At 36.3% G+C, this 22,588-nt stretch overlaps 1 protein-coding gene across 16 annotated transcripts in view; it reads left to right on the top strand.

Moving 5' to 3' along the window:
• Positions 1-22,588, top strand: part of GULP1 (GULP PTB domain containing engulfment adaptor 1) — a 266,197-nt gene that overhangs the window by 147,389 nt on the left and 96,220 nt on the right. For all 16 annotated transcript variants that reach the window (XM_043577270.1, XM_043577257.1, XM_043577268.1 and 13 more), the window contains one exon: positions 19,146-19,217. In XM_043577270.1, coding sequence (XP_043433205.1) covers positions 19,190-19,217 — 28 coding nt within the window. In that variant the 5' untranslated portion in view covers positions 19,146-19,189. The remainder of the gene's footprint in view (positions 1-19,145; positions 19,218-22,588) is intronic.

A 22,588-nucleotide genomic window follows, 5' to 3' on the forward strand; every position in this document is an offset into this window, starting at 1 on the left:
AAACAAAGGCTAATTATTAACAATTATTGGCATATTTGAAGACACAGAACAAGAGCTTCATGTGGTGTAGGTTATTTTCTTTTTTTCTGAATAATTTTTTTAAAAGAAGAGATCACTTTTAAACTGGTGTCATTTCATTTGGTGTCTAGGCCAAGGGGAAAAAGGAAACTACTCCATTAGTGGAGGCCAGAAATATGAAAAGAGATAGGTGTTGCAAGATTTCCAGTAGGAAAAGATCTTCTAGATTAGAAATATGAGGTTTTCTAGTTGTAGGTACAAATGCCTGAATGCCCTTAGCTGTCCTCTCGTTCCCCTCAGCTATGGATTCAACTGGACACTAGCTTCCTAGCCCAGACCTGTTCATTTTTGTAGATCAGAGTCAAAAAGATCTAATTGAAATTGAGCTAGAGGACTTAACCTGTGAAAAAAATGGGAAGTACAAAACTTAAAACCCTTGGTCCTAATGATAAAGATAGGAGTCATTTTAGTCACTGATCCGCCTTTGTGTTGAAATACACATTTAGCACTGGGGTACTAAAATTTATCTTTCCCTTCTGCTTCTTACCTGTGCTACCCTATAACAATATCTCTAAGAAAGACTTCTTAGGTGCTAATGTGTTAGTATGACAAACAATGTGTCAATATACATATGTGTATATTTTTCCCTTTTGATTACTAAATTGTAAACAAATTTTTTTCACTATGGTAATTTAAAAATATTTCTAGAACAGTAAATTATAGTTAAATATTCATGTTAATTACAAGAAAGGGTTATGATAAGAAAAAACTATTGTTTGATGTAGTTTCTAAGGCTGGACTAATGTCAAAGGCAGTTCTTGTTTCACTAATTTACTAAGATGCTTTTGCCTCTCTTTTCTGTCTTACTTGCCTGGAAAAATCCTAACTCTTGTTTATCACGATGTATTCTTCCATACTTAAGTAGGTAATGTGGCTGGAATAAACATACACATATGCACACATGAACTCGTATGGCCATGTTCATTAGCCTTACTTTATGTTTAGATTGCAGTCCTCATCAGGGTATTAAAATTGTCCAGAAGTTCAACAGCCTTTCCTCTTCCATTTGCTCTCTCTCTCCGTTTTTTTTTTTTTTCCCATTTGCTCTTCTATTCAAGGTGGCTATTCTCAGTCCCCTGCTCTTCTCTTCCCTCTCCCCTCCTCCTCTCTTATTTTCTCTAATCCTTAGAGCTAATGACCTACTTCTTAAGTCATAAAATATATGCAATTAGAAGACAAATTCCATCTTTCCTCATCACTAAATCTACTGAACTACTACTACTAAGTATTTTTAAGTGTTTTGATGACTCAGCCTTCCCTTCTGTTATAGGAGCAAACTGCTTCTTTTTTATCTAAGGACAGTTGCTTAGCTTATGGATTTGACCACATCCCTTCATGCCTGTTCAGGGAATTTGTTCCTGCATTTATCCTGTCTCTTTTCTGTGTCATCACTTTTTTCCTGTTGAAACATTTTCCCATCAGTATGCATACACATGCAATAGTACCCAACAAAATGTTTATTCCTTGAGTCTGTGTCACTCTTCAGTCCTGCCCTATTGCTTGCTTCCATTTATAGAAAAGTTCCTTGAGAATCTCTACTTCCTGTCTTTACTACCTTACTTCTTATTTTCTCATGGACCAACACCAGTCAGGCTGTCTTAGCCCCTTCACCCCTGAAACTACGATGCAAAAGTCACCAATAATCTCCATGTTGTGAAACCAGTAGGCATTTCTCAGGCTTTCCCTTAATAGACATTTCAGTATTATTTAATCTTCTCTTAATGAAAATGTTCTTCATTTGGATGCCAAAACTACACACTTTAATCATTTTCATTTGACTTCAGTGGCTATTCTGTAACTATCTTGTAGTTGATCTTCTTATTCTGTGTAACTTATAAAATTGGGCATGCCTTTGGACTCAGTCATCATTTCTCTGTTTATACCCACTTCCTAGCTGACCTTATCATCTATAAACTGGCTACTTCACAAATTATATCTCTATTCCTATCCTACCTGCTAGTCCCAGATTCCATATCCAATCATTCACTATCTCTTCTTGGATGTCTGATAGGTATCTCAGAACTAGCATATCTAAAATAGAAGTCTTTTGGCTTTCCCCAAGTGTCCCCTTCTCAATAAATGGCACTATGATTTACTCAGTTAAAAAGAAAAGAAAAGTAGTCATTGTCCTTGAGTTCTCTTTCTTACTCTCAAAATCCATCCATCAATTAGGCTGGTCAGCTCATTCTTTGAAATATAAATCACATAATACCACAAAGAGTCTGAGGACATGACACAGTGGAAAAAGTGGGCAATTACCATTACCCAATTGACTAGTGGAGATAGAAAAAAAAAAAAGAGAGAGAGAGAGAGAGATGGGAAAGGGCTGACATTAATCATTTCAGGAACGTAGGAGGCAAGATTTTCTCCTTAGGATATGACTTGACAAGAGTAGAAAATATTTGAACAGCTGCTGTGAGGCATCAAAGAACAAGAAATGAAGGAACATAGTAGCCGTGAGGGTCCTCTAGATGTCTCACTTTTATAGAAAATGTGTTTCTTCCAATCTCAAATGAGCTTCTGCTTTCTCTTGGACTCAAGGACAGGGCTCTGACATCATCTCATAAATGCACCACAAGATTCCATGTACTAAATAGAGAAGAGCGGCAAGAGAGTGCCCACCTTGTACCAAGATTTATATATTGATTGTGGGTACAAAGTACTGAAATAATCATAGTCTTCAGAGCTATTCAAAGCCATTGTCTTTCCTCTATTTTATTCCCTTTTATGCCATTCCTTACCCCCTTCCCCTCTTCACGACAGTCAATTGTTTAATGTAGTTACTTTTTGTTTGTATTTCTAAAATTTTAATTCCAGTATAGTTAACATGCAGTGTTACATTAGTTTCGGGTCAGTCAGTTGAGTGTCAGAATTTTGATTTCAGCTCAGGTTATGATCTCAGGGTCATGGTATCCAGCCCGAGTTCAGGCTCTGCACTGAACTTGGAGCCTGCTTAAGATTATTTCTCTCTCTCCCTTTGCCTTTTTCCCCCATTCACTTATATATATATATATATAAAACTGTTGTTGTTTTGCAGATAAGCGCTGTTCAATTTGGGGGTTATCTGGCTCACCTTATTTGTTGTAGTTGACATTGTTGTTAAGGTCCATTCATGTTGTTATGTACCTATTTAATTATTATTTTCAATTGATCATTCTGTATAGTGTTCCGTGACGTACTACCACATTTTGCCTTTCTCTTCTTTTTTTTTTTTTCTTTTCTTTTTTTTTATTTATTTTTTATTTTTTTTTATTTTGCCTTTCTCTTCTGCTGGTGATAGACAACAAGATTACCTCTAATTCCTTGCCACCACAAACAATAATGGGATTTCTCACAGAAGTCCTTTATGGATCTGTGAGAATTCCTTGGGATGAATACTCAGGAATGGAGTGTCTGAGTTATGGGGTATATGAACATTCAATTTGTTAAGCATTATTTCTTCGGATGAGTCACACTATTTATATGCTGTCATCAGTAGTGCATGTAAAGTAACTGTGTTTTCCTCAAATCTTTTTGCACATTAGAATTACCTGAAGGGTTCTTAAAAAATAATATAGCCAGGACCCTTTATTCTGATATAAATGGACTGAGTGAATCTTTGACATTTTATAGTTTTTTTTTATTTCTTCCAGATGATTCCAATGAGTATGTAAATAGAACCATTGTTATAATCTCACATCATTACCAGCATTTGTCATTATATAATTTTCTGACTTTTCAGTCAAATTAGTATAACATAATATGGTTTAAATTTGTATTTTGATGATTACTCATGGGTTTGAGCATTTGTTTATATGCCTTTTGGACTGCCTGTTCTATACATTGGCAGTTCTCATCATTTGTTCCTTTTCCTTCTGGGTTATGGACTTTTTCTTACTGTTTTTTAAGAAAGCCTTTGTGTATTTTAGATATTACTTCTTTATCAGATTTATAGAGAGAAACAATTTTTTTCCTCAGATTTGTCAGTTGTCTATTATCTTTTCTATAGTGACCTTTTATGAAATGAAATGTTTATGATGTAATAAAGTTGGTTTTTATTTTTGTATATTTTTCAAAAAATTCTTCCCCTACGTTAAGTCAAAATAATATTCTTTTATATTTTCTTATATTTTATGGCTTTTATTTCTTACTTCTAAAGTTATTAGTTAATATGGTTCCCAAGGCCAAATGTAAAATGTAGTAGACTTGTAGTTTTCCATCTTATTGCATATTTTCTACTTAGTGTGCTTTGTTTTTTATTTTTCTTCATTTCCTACTGTCAACTAGATAAAGGCTTTTGACTGATTTAAAGCGTACATATTGTAGTTTTGCTCTTACTGGTAGTTGCCCTCAGGACACATTTCCATTCTTATGTTCTCACATTAATCCCTCAAATTTTAACATCTGTAACTTCTCAACAATGAGTACTAAACTACATTTCATGTCCCAGGTTTTTTTTTTTTTTTTCTCTGTGCTCTACTATGTAGCAAATGTGTATTCAGATTTTCAGTTCTGGATTGTTATGGATATGTGTATGTGTATGTGTGTATGTGTCTAACTCTTTCTTTATATTTATATATCCATGTATCCTTCTATGCATCTGCTAATTTTCTTTCTTTCTTTCTTTTTTTTTTGTTTTGTTTCCTTTTTTATTTTTACTCCTACATTAGCTATTATTGTTTTTAGGATAAAATACCTTGGTAAAATTTATGGTAAGACTATAGTGCTTTTATCTTTTACCAAAAAAGCTGGATTTGTTTCTCTTATTTTAATACTACCAAGAGTATCTTCATTGTTTTTTTTTTTTTTTACCTTTTCAGTAAAAAAAAAAAAAAAAAAAAAAGTAAAAGTACTTTACTCTTTCAGTGGTAAAAATTCTGAGGCATTGTATGTCTTCAAGATTTTATTTTTTTTTAAGTAACCTCCACACCTAATGTGAGGCTTAAATTTACAACCTTGAGATCAAGTGTCACAGGCTCTACTGACTAAACCAGCCAGGTGCCACAAGCATTGTATATCTGTATTACTCCCTCACATTATACTATAGTTACTCTATATAACATTCATGGTTCAAAGTTCTTCTTTTTTAGGGGTGCCTAGGTGGCTCAGTTGGTTAAGAGGCTGACTTTGGCTCAGGCCATGATCTCACGGTTCCTGAGTTTGAGCCCCATGTCAGGTTCAAACTGACAGCTTAGAGCCTGGAGCCTGCTTCAGGTTCTGTCTCCATCTTTCTCTCCTCCCCTCACCCCCCTCCCCCCGCCCCTTACGCTGTGTGTCTCTCTCTCTGTCCCTCAAATATAAACATTAAAAAAAAGTTAAAAAACAAAGTTCTTTTCTTTTAGAATAGCTTAGAATATTGCTTACTTATTGTTTTTGCATCCTGTGTTTACTATTGTGAATTTTATTGTTAATTTTGTTCTTGTTGTTATTTAGGCCATCTTTTTCTGCCTGGAAATGTATATTTTCTTTTTGCATTTAATATTCTTAATTTTACTATACCATGCCTGGATCTGAAACTTTCAATTTGACATTGTTTTCTTTTTTTTTTTTTTTTAATTTTTTTTTCAATGTTTATTTATTTTTGGGACAGAGAGAGACAGAGCATGAACGGGCGAGGGGCAGAGAGAGAGGGAGACACAGAATCGGAAACAGGCTCCAGGCTCTGAGCCATCAGCCCAGAGCCTGATGCGGGGCTCGAACTCACGGACCGTGAGATCATCACCTGAGCCAAAGTCGGCCGCTTAACCGACTGAGCCACCCAGGCGCCCCTTGACATTGTTTTCATAATCTATTTTAATTCTGTGAAAATTCTTTTCATAATTTTTTTCTTAACTATTCCCTGCTCTCTGTTTTCATTTTTTCTCTCTTTATGGTATTCCAGTATCTAGATTTTGGCATTTTATTTCTATCCTCTATATCTCTTAGTATTTCTTTGATATACGTATCTCTTTTCTGTAGCCACCTAAGAGACTTTCTCCATTTAATCTTCAAACTCAATAATTCAGCTATGAGTTATACCATTTTGTAATATAGTTCCATTTATTGTAGCTTTTTATAGTTTTAGCCATTATATTTTTGTACTCATCAATATGAATATTTTGTATTCATCGATCTATCAGAGCCACAGACTTAGAAAACAAAGCATAATTCCTGGCTTGGTTTGCCAACACCGTTGCTGGACAAATTTGGATAAACTCATCATAAGAGAAGCCAATAACTCAAGAAATGACAGTTTAAAAAAGAGAAAGGGAGAAACTTATTTTATAAGCTGGCAGCCAGGGAGGTGGCAGGCTCCAACCTTAACAACTGACCTCGTCGCCTGCAAGATGGACACCTAGAGTTTTACAGAGAGAGGGTCAAGGCAGGTATGTGCAAGAGACCATGCAGGGGGCATGTGACCATGGGTGAGGGGTGGTATGTGTTCAGCTTATGATCTTGAGAGGGAAGGGGATTTGTGAGGTGTTGTCCTCTAGGCATTCCCTTGCTATCAAGGCTTTTCTGGTTTGGCAGTTGGAATCTTCTGGTCTTGGCAAAACACCTTTGTCACTGCCTCAAGAAAGTGCAATACAAAATAAGCACAATGGGTTTTAGAATAGGAGTTCAGTGGTCTTGTCTATTTCTGGTTTTAATTGTTCAGGTCTATAGTTGAGCAAAAAGGCTCGCTGACCATATTAATATTTTACTTTTGGTTCACTTATTAATGATTTCTTATTCTTTTCCCATTTACAAATATTTCTTCCTTTGTCTTTAGCTAAGTACTGTCTTCATTCCCTTCTATTCTTAGAATTTTGTTTCTATGAAAAGTTTAACCTAGATAAAGAATATTGCCTATGTTTTATTGGAGTAAGTTTTTTCTTCTTTTTTGGCATTGAAACAGATACACTGTTTGCTTGACTTTAGTGGAACTTTTGTCTGAAAATATGCATGGTTTTATTAAATTGTTCATTAATTTATATTGTTTCAACACATATGTCATTTCAATAGATTTTTTCATGTCCAACAAAAGTTCTGTTTCTTATGTCAGAAAATGATCATGGTTGTTAATCATTTTTGGCTTGTTTCTAATGTTTTCTTTTATGCTCTGTCTTTATTTGTATAATTCATCATAACTGTATGCAGTATGTGTAACAAGGTAATCAATTACTAAACAGCTTTAGAGAGTTTTTTAATTCTGAAAATATCTTCAAATTAAGACTTTTTATAGTTACACATTTTCAACAGATTTTGGAAGCTAAGATCTATGTTTGTATTACAATAAAATATGTATTATTTTAGAAAACTTAATTTGTTAAATTACTTTGTAATTTATGAGATATTTACTATAGATAGGAACTAGATGCTAGGGATGCAAGGACAACAAATTAAAAAAAAATTTTTTTTTAATGTTTATTTATTTTTGAGAGAGAGAGAGAGAGCTGGGAAGGGGCAGAGAGAGGGAGACACAGAATCTGAAGCAAGCTCCAGGCTCTGAGCTGTCTGCACAGAGACCAACGCGGGGCTAGAACTCACAAGCCGTGAGATCAAGACCTGAGCTGAAGTCAGATGCTTAAACGACTGAGCCACCCAGGGGCCCCTAGGACAGCAAAATTTTTAAATCTCCGATTCACTTACTTTTCTAAGACATTCTTGCACTCATTTTATCCTGAAATGAAAGCATTCATGAGTGCAAGAGAATTTGAGGTATAGCTCCATTTGAGTAGATATATTGAAAGGAAAAATTTTCAAATTAGTTCAGTTAGTTCAGTGACTAGGTTATGGTTAGTTGCCAGAAATCTTTCTAATCTGATCAAATGCAGTGTCAAATAAAAAGCAAATCAGGACTTACGTAAGGAAACTTTATTTGATTTTTTAAAAATTAAAAAAATTTTTTTGGTTTATTTTTGAGAGAGAGAGAGACAGGGAGCATGAATGGGGGAAGGCAGAGAAAGAGGGAGCACAGAATCTGAAGAAAACTCCAGACTCCTGAGCTGTCAGCACAGAGCCTGATACAGGGCCCAAACCCAGGAACTGGGAGATCATGACCTGAACCAAAGTCAGATGCTCAACAGACTGAGCCACCCAGGCACCCCAGGCCTTATTTGGAAGATTACTACAATAAATGGAGGTGGGGGAATTGTAATAGGGAGAATTTGCCAACCACAGATCTATAGGCATTTCAAAGGCTAGGCAGAAAGGAACTTTTCTTTTATAAGGAAAAGAAACAAGGCTAGAAAGAATGGGATGTGGGAAGGTGGGATGAATGATAGTGGTGTGATTAGGGCAGACCAGAGAATGTATTACCCTGTACATCAGCCTATTTCTAGGAGAGATTATGAAGGGAAGGGTTGAGTTTGTTAAGATGAGAGTAGGTCAAAGCTAAGGATTCTGGAGGAAAGAGAGAAGTTTAGCTAAAGTATAGTCAAGTAGCAGGTATTTTGTCCAGATTGGTCAGTGGTACATATAGCTCAGCTAATCATTTATGAAGCAACGGATGGGAATTTGGAGGGTCTTTGTCTGGCCTTGTCTTGAGTAAACAAGGAGAGTGCCTTGAATCTTATCTAAACCATATGGGGAAGGGTGGTTCTTTTCATTTCCAAAACACAAAGGGGTGGGGGATTTCCTTAACCTTTGTTATTTTCTAGGATCACAGAGCTAGAGTAAGTTCAACATTGTCAGGATGGTGATAAAGAGATTTTTGACGATAAGTGTTTTGGCAGCTATATGTGAAAGACTGGTAAAAACCCACAGGAAGGAGAGAATTTAAGAATATTGTAGTCCCAGTAAAGTTAAAAATAGGATACGTATGATTGTAGTGACAGAGACAGAATGTATTTTTAGCTGTGGCCAAGCAGAATTGTGTGTGGGCAAGTGCAGTGGTAATATCCAGCACTGCCTCTAACAGTAAAGAAAGCATGATTTCCCAGTATAAAATATTTGAAAGTTCTGTTTTCAAGGATTAGGTAGATGTCTTGTCTGTCAATTCTCTCCCAATGAAACCATTGACATTGTGAGATACTCCGGATATCAAGTGAAAAGATAAAGGATTTCTTTTGAGGGCTGCTTTAAAAATCTTGTAAAAGAAATAATCTTTTTCTCTTACTTTCTTAAAACTCTCTTAAAATAAATCTATGAAATGATGAAAATGGTAAGTCTACACACATTCATAATTACTGTTTGTTAGAATTTAATGTAAATACAAAAAAATTGTGCTTTTGGTAAAGATACCAATCTAAAAACAACTGATGTTAAAGCAAAAGACTGAAATGAAAAAAAAAAAAAACCCTCTCAAGTTAAAAAAAAATTCTACTGGGGTAAATGTAAAGATCAAATTGGCTTTATTCAACAACTCATAAATTAGCATCCCATCTAGCAAATAGAAGGGAGTTCTGAGAAGCTGTACAAAATGGAAGGATTTTATAGGCAGCAATGGGCAGGACAAGGAGGTTATTAGCAAAAGAAAAGAAGGAATTGTTTCTGGCAAGGTCACCTTCCCTGAGGGGGAAGAGCAGGGGGTCTTAACATGCAGATTACCTCATAAAGCTGATCAGGAAATTCCGGACTGATTAGTTTAAAATTCCACAACTGGGAGAGGCTGAAACTACAATTAGTTTAGGTATTAAGTCTCAGGGTTTAGCAAAGTGACTCCATTCAGGGCCTGTTTCTTTTCAACAAAGTGAAATATTGTAATAAAAGGCAGAAAACTTGAAACTGAAATAAAAATTTTTATAGTGTTGCTTTTAGTTTGTACAAATCAACAGAATCTTAAAACAGTATATATTTTACAAATCCTAGTCTTAAAATCCAAAAAGTCTTGAGTTTTAGACTCTGATAGCATTAATTGAGTAGTCAAGCTGTTTTATTCTCGTCTTTCAAAGGAATTCAGACAATTTTGCCAAAGATAATGTTACCTCAGTAATTGGATCCCACAAGTTCTCTCTCACAGTTAGAATATGGATATCAAAGTGTTTGGTGAAATGACCAAAACAGCAGGTGTGAAAGGATAGAGTTCTTATGTGTACAATCAAAATAAAAAGGAACAAAAGTATATTGTTATGATTTTTTTTTTCTAAAATGGAGAAAATATTGAGTAGGACTTCCGCCAAATACTTCAAAATCTAATATTCAAAGGGATATTTGAATTAGTGTACATATAGGAGAGTCCTGTGTATTGTAAATAATGTTTGTTTCAATATGCAGGGTTTTATTTGTCTTAAAAAATATTTCTCTGAGCATAATTTACTTACTGTGGGATTATCTCATTTTTAGAGTAAGGTAGCTGAGCTCCCATTAAGGACAGAAGATAATGAAGAAAACCCAGTGAGACAAATAGTTAATTGATCGTTGAATGAAGTTTTAATGAAAATTCTCAGTATCTAATTATTGAAACAGACTTCTAGGAGCCTGCCAAAGTGTAGCTCAGAATTGTACAGGCACTTATTGAAGTATATTGGGATACTCATCATGCCCATGCAAAAGGCATTGCTTAGGCAGTTTGAGAATTCCAATACCTCTCCTTCCCTGGAGCTTTCACTCTTTTGGTCCTAATGTTACAGCAAATACTCAGTGCCCAGAAAGAGGTAGACGACATGCACTCGGGGAATCAGAAAAGACTGTTTACTTCACACGGGTGCCAGCCCTATGGAGTCACCTCTAATGGCTGAGCATCTGGCTCGGATTTTACTGATCTTTTATACATATGTGCTTCTGGGTTAGGCGGGACTAGTATAGTCAAGCTTCTGGTTCCTGGCTGCTGGCTGATGCAAGAGGCAAACAAGATTGCAGAAGCCAAAATCGTGAAAAGGGTGTATCTGGCCTGGACATCTGGCTGGTCCTTTTTATCTGCGTTTACCAACTTTCCTTCTCACTAAGATCACAAAAAGACCCACGGATACCCTCATTCCAGAGGTGCTAAGTGGCAGCACCACCTCCAAATACAAGGGGTATCTCTGTAGTACCCAGTCCCTGTATGGAATTTTGTGGTATCGCAACATTGCCACAATTATTGCCCAGATACATTTTGCATGATAGTCAGAGGTTTATAGCTGTGGAAGTGACTTTTGAATATACCTCATCCAAATCCTCTTAAAGCAGTAAGTGTTACTGTCAGAATAAAATGGATAAAATTTGGTAGATTTCATTGTCAGAAAAGATAGGCTTTATATGCCCCTTTTTCTTTTTGATTCATTGTAGCCTTTATTTTGACTTCAGTCTTGGCGTTGAAGGAGATTCAAGCCCTTTTTATTCTGTTGCACAGAACTGTATTCTAGACCTTGCATATTAAGCTTTGCTTGCATATAAGCCATTCTAAAGAGTTGGCCGCATTACCAGATGACCACATGTTTCCTTTAGACCTCCCCTGTTCCCAGTCAAGGATGTTACGGAATAGCCTAGATGAGAGCCTCTGTGAGGCCAGTGGATGCTGTCTGAGGCTATTAGTGTGACGAAGAGCCCCATGCCCATAATCAACATGTGCTGTAGTCTACCCTCTGCCCAAGACATTCTTTCTTGTCTCACCTTTGACCTTGGCTCATCTGGGCAATGATTAGTCACGTCTGTTCTGAAACTTTCACTTTGAACAGGACAGTCATTTGTGCTTCATCCTCTAATTTTCAATGGTATCCCTCTCTAAAAGGGGTTGTCCCTATGTGCAGAACCCCATACCCATTCTCCCCTATTTCTCAAAGATGATATTCTTTGAGGGACATGCCATACTTATTTTTACTTCTCCATCCCTATAATGCTTGTCACATAATGTGGTCTCAAAACGTATCTGTTGAAAGAGCAAAGGATTTTTAATGAAGGTTATGACATATGGGTAAATATTGTAAAATATAGAAAAATAATGGTAAGCATTTATATCCCAAGTCAGAGAAATTCAGAAATCACTAATGCCACTATTTCTTAGCAAATTATAAATAAATATTCTCTTTAACACAGATCATGTAGCTTCTTCTAGTAATGTGAAATTTCTCAGTTTGTGTGCTGGTTAGTTTTCTTGGCTACACTTAGAAAGTATCTAGGGGCGCCTGGGTGGCGCAGTCGGTTAAGCGTCCGACTTCAGCCAGGTCACGATCTTGCAGTCCGCGAGTTCGAGCCCGGCGTCGGGCTCTGGGCTGATGGCTCAGAGCCTGGAGCCTGTTTCCGATTCTGTGTCTCCCTCTCTCTCTGCCCCTCCCCCGTTCATGCTCTGTCTCTCTCTGTCCCAAAAATAAATAAACGTTGAAAAAAAAAATTTAAAAAAAAATAAAAAAAAAAAGAAAGTATCTATCTACGAAAGCAAGACTTTTGCAATTTACAGTCATAAAATACAGTAAAGAAGAATATTATAAGATGTCTTAACATTTGGAGATTCAAGCAGAGAACCTTTACAATGGATACTAAGTAGATCCAGAAGAGTAAAAAACGAGCTGAATTCTCCGAAGAGGATTTTGGAAGCTACATGAACTATTAGAAGCAATGAAGTTCCATTCCAGTAGCTAGCCACTATAGAGGATTTAGCAACCTGGAGGGTTAATATTGGGTCTAAAACCGGCTGACATTCTCTCATGATTACCTTCCTGAATTACATATTCAAAAAAAGCACATAAGACATTTGAGAGTAAAAAATTCATTCACAGGAGAAACAACTGTGTTTTGTATTGTTTTTTTTAACTTTACCTAGTCTCTCTTCCTAGAACTAAACTTAATGATTAGGCTTCATTATTTTAGCATCATTTCTGATCTCAGGGTGAGCAATGAGATTTTAAAGTGGTTTATGACTTATGTTTATGTAGATGATGTTTTAATCCATTTTCAAGTTCTTTAAAACTTTAACCTTGAAAGAATTTCAGGAAAATATGGTGAGGATAAACTGGTAAGGAAAAAAATGAAATTCAGAACTTGCTGTTTTATAGATTTTAGTCTTAAACCATATAAAGTTCCTTGTCATAACAATAGTTATTTATTTATTTATTTATTTATTTATTTATTTATTTAAGAGCTTAGGCAGCAGGTTTTTTTAAAGCAGGAAACTGCCATTCTTTTAAAAAGCCACTCTAAATTTCTTCTGAACTAGTTTATAAACATCAGTGGATTTCTTTCATAAAATCAGTTTTCAAACCTCGATATGCTGAATCTATTTAAAAAAAAAAAAGATTGTTGGCTCCAAACTTTTTTTAAAAATTAGGCTTACAAAAGTTTAAAGTTATAGAATGAATTAATGCCAAGTTATTTTATAGTGTTTTGTTAATATAGTTCCTGAGTTTGAAATAAAATTTGGGCATCTGGGTGGTGCAATAGGTTAAGTGTCTGACTCTCCATCTTGGTTCAGGTCATGATCTCGCAGTTCCTGAGTTCGAGTCCTGTGTTGGGCTCTGTGCTGACAGCATGGAACCTGCCTGGGATTCCCCCTCTCTCCCTCTTTGTCTGTCCCTCCCCAGCTTGTGCTCTGTCTCTCTCTCAAAATAAATAAACTTAAAAAAATGGATATTAAAACAATTCATCTAGTGATGTCTATGTTTCTGGATCAGTTTTTCTGGATCAGTTTTAATTGATTTTCCTCCCACTGTGTATTGTATTCTTTTACTTCTTTGTATGCTTGATTTTTTTTTTTAATTGGATGCCAGACATTATGCATTTCGCTATGTTTGGTGTTGAGTATTTTTATATTCCTTAAAGTGTTTTTGAACATAACTTTGAGATATAGTGAAGTTACTTGGAAATGGGTTAATTCTTTGGGGTCTTGTTTTTAAAAGTTGTTAAGTGGGTCCAAAGCAGCATTTATTCTAGCTTTAATTTTTCCCTACTTACAAGGCTAGGCACTTCTTAGTAATCTAACTGATGTCCTGTAAATTATGAGCTTTTTCTTCCTTGCTGTTGACTCTAGAGTGAGCTACAGGCACCGATCACTTTGAACTTTGTGGATGACTATTTACTCAGTCTTAGGAAGTAGTCATTACCAAGTTAAATTGTAAGACTTTCTCTTTTTAAAGTTCATTTATTCATTTTGAGAGAGAGAGAGAGAGAGAGAGAGAGAGGGAGAGAGAGATAGCTCGAGCAGGGAGGGACAGAGAGAGGAGGGGAAAGAGAGAGAATCCCAAGGAGGCTCTGCACTGACAGTGTGGAGCCTGATGCAAAGCTCAAACTCACCAACCATGAGATCATGACCTGAGCTGAAATTAAGAGTCCAATGCTTAACCAACTGAGCCACCCAAGCACCCCAAATTATAAGGCTTTTTGCAGGTATCTTTAGTTATTTCTGTGGAGCCCTTGCCTCTCCAGTGCTCTGGTCTGCAACACTAGTCACCTTCATTTTACCACATTGGCAATGATAATCTCCTCAATTTAGGGAGGTTGCTGGAATCTGACTGGGTTCCACCTCCCTGCACCATATCCTGGAAACTATCTCTGTGTATTAAGCTGGGGAAATTGTATGGCTTACCTTAATTGTTTTTCATCCTTCATCGATCACTTTCCTTTGCTGTCTGATGTTCATAGTCTTGAGAATTATTGTTTCATACATTTTTGTCTCATTTTTTAGGTGTTGTAGATGGTAAGATAAATATAGCCTGTTACTCCATCTTGGTTAGAAGTAGAAGTGTGTAAATAAGTCTATAGAGCTTTCTTTAACATATGGGAAGGTGGCACCATACATTTCTGAGGAAGGTTTGGATTGGTCAGTGAATGGTAATGACTCTGTTTTGACATATACCATTAAAGAAATTAGTGTAAGCTCTCATATCATACCATATAGTATTATTAATCCCAAAGGGTTTTCTGTATGTATAAAGAAAGGATTATAAAAGTATATCCCCAAGAGACACATGCAGAGACACACGCTCTCCAGTATTCAATCCTGGAGAGTATGAAAGTAAATGAGGATTCTCACATACAACTCATGGCCATGCACATTGTTCCAGCCTCTGTTTTTGTTTTTTAATTGAACAATTCTTTTATGTTTAATTAAAAATAATAGAAAATCTAAATAGTAACACTTTTAGACCTAGTATAACTTTTACTGTGGGATGCTATTTTTTTTGGAAAAAATTGTGAAAGTTATTTATGTCAGCTATTCTTTCTGTATATTATTTAGCTAGAATTTAGAAATAATTATTTACTGAGAAGACAATAGTGCATCCATGTATAAGTAGCCATTGAAGCAATGTTTTTCAAAAGTTTGTCCAAAAACAAAGATTTATATCATGCTGTAAACTGAAACAAAGTAGGTTTATACAAAACTTATATTTCTTAAACTTAAAATGGTAAATCGATAACAATATATATCTTACTACTTCAGCTATAAAATACATTAAAACATGTTATTAATACATTGAACATGAATATGGTGTATTGAATGCCAACTTAGTTAGCATTATGCACTGTGCTCTACACATGGGCATAGTGAACAAACCCACCATGCTTATTCTCTAGTGGGGAATAAAGAACTGCTTTACAAAGAAGAGTAGAGTGGCTAGGGTCAAATAAATATGCTAAAAAAGTCATTGGAAAGTGGGGTGCCTGGATGGCTCAGTCAGTTAAGCGTCCAACTTCGGCTCAGGTCATGATCTCACGGCCTGGAGTTTGAGCCCCGTGTCGGGCTCTGTGCTGACAGCTCAGAGCCTGGAGCCTGTTTCAGTTTCTGTGTCTCCCTCTCTCTCTGACCCTCCCCCATTTGCGCTCTGTCTCTCTTTGTCTCAAAAATAAATAAACATTAAAAAAAATTAAAAAGTAGTTGGAAAATGAAATTATACTTTTTATTTACATGATAAGAACAGCCTATCTGATATTCACTGACATTTATATCTGTGTTTGGAAAACAGGCGAAAATCCTTCTGGTGTTCTGGAGTCATAGAATTGTAGTGTCATTTTATCCAATATTTATTTGGCCTGTTGAGCCTTATACAGTCATGTTAAGGTTTTTGTTGTTGTTATTGTTGTTGCTGTTGTTTTTTCCTGTCTGTATGTCTCCAGAGACTTTATGTTATAATCTTAATTTAAAATACACACAGTTTGGGGTGCTTAGGTGGCTCAGTCAGTTGAGTGTTTGACTCTTAATTTCAGCTCAGGTCAATGATCCCAGGGTTGGGGATCAAGCTCCCTGTAGGGCTTTGTGCTGAGCGTGGAGCCTGCTTAAGATTTTCTCCCTCCTTGTGCCCCTCTCCCCTATGCTCGCTCTGTCTTGAAAGAAAAATAAATAAATAAGCACGATTTTATGAAATTTAAAATTATATGGTATTAAACTCCATCTTTTTTTTTTTTTTTTTTGAGAGAGAGAGACATAAAGAGTGTGAGCCTGGAGGGGCAGGGAAAGAGGGAGACAGAGAATCCTGAGTAGGCTTTGCGTGATCAGAGCAGAGCCCAAAGTGGGGCTTGAACTCATGAAACTGGGAGATCATGACCTGAGCCTAAATCCAACAGTTGGACTCTTAACCTACTGAGCCACCAGGTACCCCTTAATCTCCATCTTTATATTTCACAATCTGCTATTGTGAACAATGTCTACTTGAGACATACTGAATTTGCTCTACTGATTAATAGACTCCATGGTAACTTTGTGTATTTTTCCAGAAAATCTAATCTTACATTCAGATACATTATGTATCTTTTCTGCTAGTTTTTGATTTTCATTTATTCCTCCAGGATACGCTCAATCAATAACCATGTCTGTTAGTTTCTAGATGAAAAGTAACTTTTGGGAGGATACAGAATATATTTTGTCCTAATGTATCCCCTTGTATACCTTGCTGAATGTCTGGCACTGGTGATTAATAAATGATTTCCAAATGAATGAATAAATTAATTGTAATAAATAAAGTCATTTCAATCATGACTTTTCCAATAATAATATCTTTTATATTACACAAAAGAAACCATATTATATTGTTAGTATAAATGACGTAATCATTTTGGTGTTTTAGTTTATAAAATATATATATTCTCTACCTGTCTTGTATTAATGGCATATCATGAAAAAGTGAATCAAGTATGAGGTCAGTAAGAAAGTGATATTATTGTGTCATTATCTAAGTGTGCAAAACAGTACCTAGTGATAATATTTTATAATTCTGTTAACTTTTAATTCTTTGGGAGCAGATAAGCCAGAACAGAGATAGTAGTAATTTCACTGTAAAAATGACTTTTTATAAAGATTAATTTCTCTGTTGTGTTTTATTGCTTTGTAGACTTAATGGTGAGAGTTATGGATGAAGTGTTGGTATCCACCCCCCCCCCCAATTCACATGTTGAAATACTAACCCCCAAAGTGGTATTTGGAGATGGGGACTTTGGGACCTAATTAGGTTTAGATGAGAGCATATGCATGAAGCCCCCATGATGGGATTAGTGTCTTCATAAAAAGAGAAGAAAACAAGAGCTCCCTCTCTCTCTGCCATGTGAGGACACAGCCAGAAGGTATCAGTCCATATACAAGCCAGGAAGAGGGCCCTCACTAGAACCTCACCTTGCTGGCATCCTGATTTCCAACCTCCAGCCTCCAATATTGCAAGTTAAAAATTTCTGTAGTTTAAGTGTTGCAGTTCCGGAATTTTGTTATGGCAGTCCAAGCTGACTAGGACAGAAGCTGATCCTGAGAAGTAGGAAGCTGTTATAACAAAAAACCAAAAATGTGGATGCGGCTTTGGAACTGGGTGATGGGTAAAAGCTGGAAGTGTTTTGAGGTGCATGCTGAAAGAAGTGGAGATTGCTGTGAAGGTACTGCTCAAGGCAGTTCTGGTGAGGGTTCAGAAAGAAAAGAGGAGACCAAAGCCTCCATCTTCTTAGAGAATACATAAATAATCATGAACAGAACGTTGGTAGACATATGGATGGTAAAGGGCATTCTGTTGAGGTCTCAGATGGAAATATAGGACGTGTTATTGAACAATGGAGAAAAGGTGATTCTTGTTATAAAGTGGGCAAAGAACTTGCCTGAATTGTATTTGTGTTTTAGTATTTTGTGGAGGGTAGAACTTGTAATTGATGAAATTGGATATTTGGCTGAGAAAATTTCTAAACAAAGTGTTGAACAGTGGCTTGGTTCCTTCTAACTGATTATAGTAAAATGTGAGAAGAAAAAAATGAATTGAAAAAGGAATTGTTAAACTAAAAAGAAACAGTACTTATAGATTTGGAACATTCTCAGCTTATCCATATAGCAGAGAATACTAAGGATGTGGCCAAACAACCCTCTGCCAGTTTCAACTAAAGGGATGGAGATAGGATGAAATGAAGGAAGGCTTTTGGACTTCTTAGTTCCCACAGGACTGGAACATAGTTATTTTGCTGTGTACGTGAAGTGTTCTTCAAGACTAGGGATAAATTATTCCAAAGGCAAAATCAGAGATCATCACGTGTGCCTCCTTGGTTTCAAAGTGGGATAGGGTGCCATCATCTTCGTTTGAATCAGACAGCAGTGCCCAGAGCATCATGGGGTGTAGGGCCACCTAGCAGAGCCTAGTTGGAGAGAGACATGACTGCCACTGTCATAATCAAAGACTTCTGTTTGTTCAGTACTGTTAATAACCCCAAACCGTATCACACTTCTTACCTATAAGCTAAGAGAAAAGTATTAATCTTCTTTCTCCTTAAATTTGCAGATAAATATAATTAATGGTAGATGTATAATAGGCAAAAGACAAGAAGATTAGGGAACTTGGGAGGAAATTTATTTGAGATATTGTTCTTATCTGCTGTGCCACCCATAATATTGAGTACTTATGTTTATTCTTATTTATTCTTATGAATAAATTTATATTTATTCAGTGTCTCGTGGGGAATTCCAGAGTACTGTTTATAAATATTTTTAAAAAATTTTAAAGACTTTGTGATTAAAATGCATTTCGGGGCTCCTGGGTGGCTCAGTCGGTTAAGCGTCCGACTTCGGCTCACATCATGATCTCACAGTCTGTGGGTTCGAGCCCCGTGTCGGGCACTATGCTGACAGCTCAGAGCCTGGAGCCTGCTTCCGATTCTGTGTCTCCCTCTCTCTCTGCCCCTCCCCTGCTCATGCTCTGTCTCTCTCTGTCTCAAAAATAAATAAAAACATTTAAAAAAATTTTTTAAATGCATTTCCATAAAAGAGGTTCGTCAATGTTTCTTTTTGCTTGAATATTTTTTTGTTTTTATTTTTATAGGATATCAAGTGTGATTGAACTCAACGTCTGTTTGGCTGATCATCATGAATCGTGCTTTTAGCAGGAAGAAAGGTAAGTGTTCACATTTAAAGGACCTGGGGGTCAATTCAATATTACTATGAAAATCATAGTAATGATTTTCTAGTAATAGTATTTACTATTAACTGATGTAAAGGAATCAGTTTTTCGTATTATCAAATCACATGGTTCAGGAATGAGGTTAGAATAGAGTAACACACATCTGCAAACATTGCTAATTAACCTTCTTGGGTTATCACCCTGATGAAAGAGTGGATTTGTTTAATACGTTTAATTCAAAATACACTTATGACAGTGTGTTCTCTGGCAATTTTATTCTGTGGTGTGAAATTGCAAAAAATAAAGTGATCTCAAACTAGTCCTACTAGATAGCATAGCTGTATAATACTAAATTCCCTGGACTTAATAAAAATTTACCATGATTTAATTTTTTAATGCTTATTTATTTTTGAGAAAGAGAGAGAGAGAGAGAGACAGTGTGGGAATGGTGGAGGGGCTGAGAGAGGGAGACACAAAATCTGGAGCAGACTCCAGGCTCTGAGCTGTCAGTATAGAGCCTGATGCTGTGGGCCTCGAACTCACGAACTGTGAGACTGTGATCTGAGCCGAAGTTAGATGCTCCATTGACAGAGTCACCCAGGCACCCCAAATTTACCATGGTTTAAATTCATGCTTCTGCATGTCTGCACATGCTTCACTCTTTATTGAATAACATGTGAGGCTTGATGGTAGGTAAATTGATAACAATGAGGCTAAAATAACTTTGTTATTAATTTTCAGGCAGGGATTTAAAATAAATATAAATGTAGTATATCATAATTATCAGCATAGGAATGAAAGAAGCAGCTAGTTAAATGCTGTTTTTTTAAGGGGCAGGAAAACATGGCATTTGACGAATGTTTCATGATGCACTCATAGGAAAAATTGCAAAATTTGATAGTTTTACGTAGTTCAGTGAAGTTAAAATAATGTATCCTTGTCTTTTTGTAAGGAGCTGTCTGGTGCTGGACACAAGGCTCTGCCCTATTTAATATGCTATCAGTGAATTGAGAGAGAATAATTAAATAGTCATACTCAAGTTCATAAGTGATTGAAAGCAGAAATACATGAACTGATGTGGTAGAATTACAGATATGTGGGGCTGAAATGACCAGTTGGGTCATATTCCACACTATAAATATAAACTTAATAAGATCATGTAAATTGCCAAACGTGGGTCCAGAAAATCGAACACTTTCATTTTTACTTATATACTGTTATTATTTGGAAGATGCACCTTAAATTCTATGTGGGTAAAAAATGACTGAAGAATTCAGTCAACAGCGTGTATGAAAGGTTCTAGTTAATTTTCTAATGTATGAATAATGGACAGTCCAGAACCACGAAGTAGATTGTTCGCTTCCATTCCATGAAGTCTGGCATAGTGTGTTCTCTCTTTAAAGGACTGATTGACACATTGTGACATGCACAGATGAGAAAGGCTGGGGTGAGTTCAGGGCTTTCAACCTAGAACAGGAAGTATGGCTGAGAACCCTTGGTGTGGTCTTTCAGTGTTTGGAGGACTGTCATGTGGTCATGGGACTAAGTTTAATACAGATCATATGAGTACAAATTACAAGGTCATTGATATAATGCAGGAAAAAATTCCAACAAAGTTGTGCAAACATATCATAGAATTGCTTGAAGTACAAACTTTTTTTTTTGTTTTGGAAGTGAGAAGTGTTCAAACATTTGGCTGTGGTACAGAGGATTGATGTATTCAGTAGGGATTTAGGTAATGTGAACTTTCAGGCACTTTTCAACCCTGGGAAACTCGGAATTTATTATTTTGATTATTTTTCTGAATAAGGGGAAGGCAAAATAATATTTATTGTGGTCTGCAGCTTGCATCAGATTTAAAACATACACTGGAAGTAAAATAATGTTTCATTTTTAATTATTTTACTAGCAAAAAATCTGGAAATAATCCTATGATACATATAAGTATTTTTAATGAAGTAATAAAAATCTTACATCACAACTCATCACTTTAATCATATTATCTTTTTTTAATTTTTTAAATCTTTATTTTCTTTGAGAGAGAGACAGAGACAGAGACAGAGAGACAGAGAGAGAGAGAGTGCATGAGGCAGGGTAGAGGCAGAGAGGGAGGAAGACGCAGAATCTGAAGCAGGCTCCAAGCTCCAAGCTATCAGCACAGAGCCAGACGTGGGGCTCGAACCCACGAACTGCGAGATCATGACCCAAGCTGAAGTCGGACGCTTAACCGACTGAGCCACCCAGGCACCCCTTTATTATCTTATTTTTAATGTTTATTTATTTTTGAGAGAGAGACAGAGTGTGAGTGAGGGAGGGGCAGGGAGAGAGGGAAACACAGAATCTAAAGCAGCCTTCAGGCTCTGAGCTGTCAGCACAGTGGGCTTGAACCCACGAACCGCGAGATCGTGACCTGAGCCCAAGTCAGACGCTTAACTGACTGAGCACCCAGGCACCCCCATATTACCTTATTTTTAAAAAACATTTCTAGGTGCGCCTGGGTGGCTCAGTCAGTTAAGCAGCCGACTTCGGCTCAGGTCATGATCTCATGGTCCGTGAGTTCGAGCCCCGCGTTGGGCTCTGTGCTGCCAGCTCAGAGCCTGGAGCCTGTTTCAGATTCTGTGTCTCCCTCTCTCTCTGCCCCTCCCCTGTTCATGCTCTGTCTCTCTCTGTCTCAAAAATAAATAAACGTTAAAAAAAGAAAATCACTTCTAGACTCTTTTTATTTGCTTACATTTCCTTTTCCCATGGTTTTAAAGTTGAAACTCCCTATTTCTAATTTCTTTTTAGTTGAAGAGGATTTTGGAGTTTTTCATAGAGAAATCCCAAGTAACCAGCAATAGTATATTTGTTTCATTTGACGACAGTGGAAATACAGCCATGGGGAAAACTGGACTGATTTAGAGAATCAGGAAAGAGAAGCATTTGTTCTTTCCTGCTTTGCCTCATTCTCTTTAAAACGTTTCTTTTTTTTTTTTCCTCCAAGTTTAATGACTAAATTTCCTTATCAGGAAATTACTGATCAATATTTTGCTCTAATTCCAAGTTAGAATTGATACCAGAAGTTCTACCTACTTACTAATCAATTCTGACTCTCACTTAGTGAGGTTGTTAAAGGAAGAATTCTTAGAGCCTCTGCTGCTAGTTTCAACCAATAGCACTATTTGGTTGAATTTTAATTTGAGTTGGAAAAATTGAATTTTATGAGAGAAGTCCTACATCTTGACAATCGGGAGCTGTAATTGTACCCCTAGAGAATATATTATTCCGTCATATTTCCAATAACTAACATCAGCACACACTGTATATTCTACTCTAAACAAAGTTTCAATCAGTAAAAACTCATCTCTTCTTTCATAATTGTCCAA

This window comes from Prionailurus bengalensis, chromosome C1, assembly GCF_016509475.1.
Source record: "Prionailurus bengalensis isolate Pbe53 chromosome C1, Fcat_Pben_1.1_paternal_pri, whole genome shotgun sequence".
In the NCBI taxonomy this organism is placed as follows: Eukaryota; Metazoa; Chordata; class Mammalia; order Carnivora; family Felidae; genus Prionailurus; species Prionailurus bengalensis.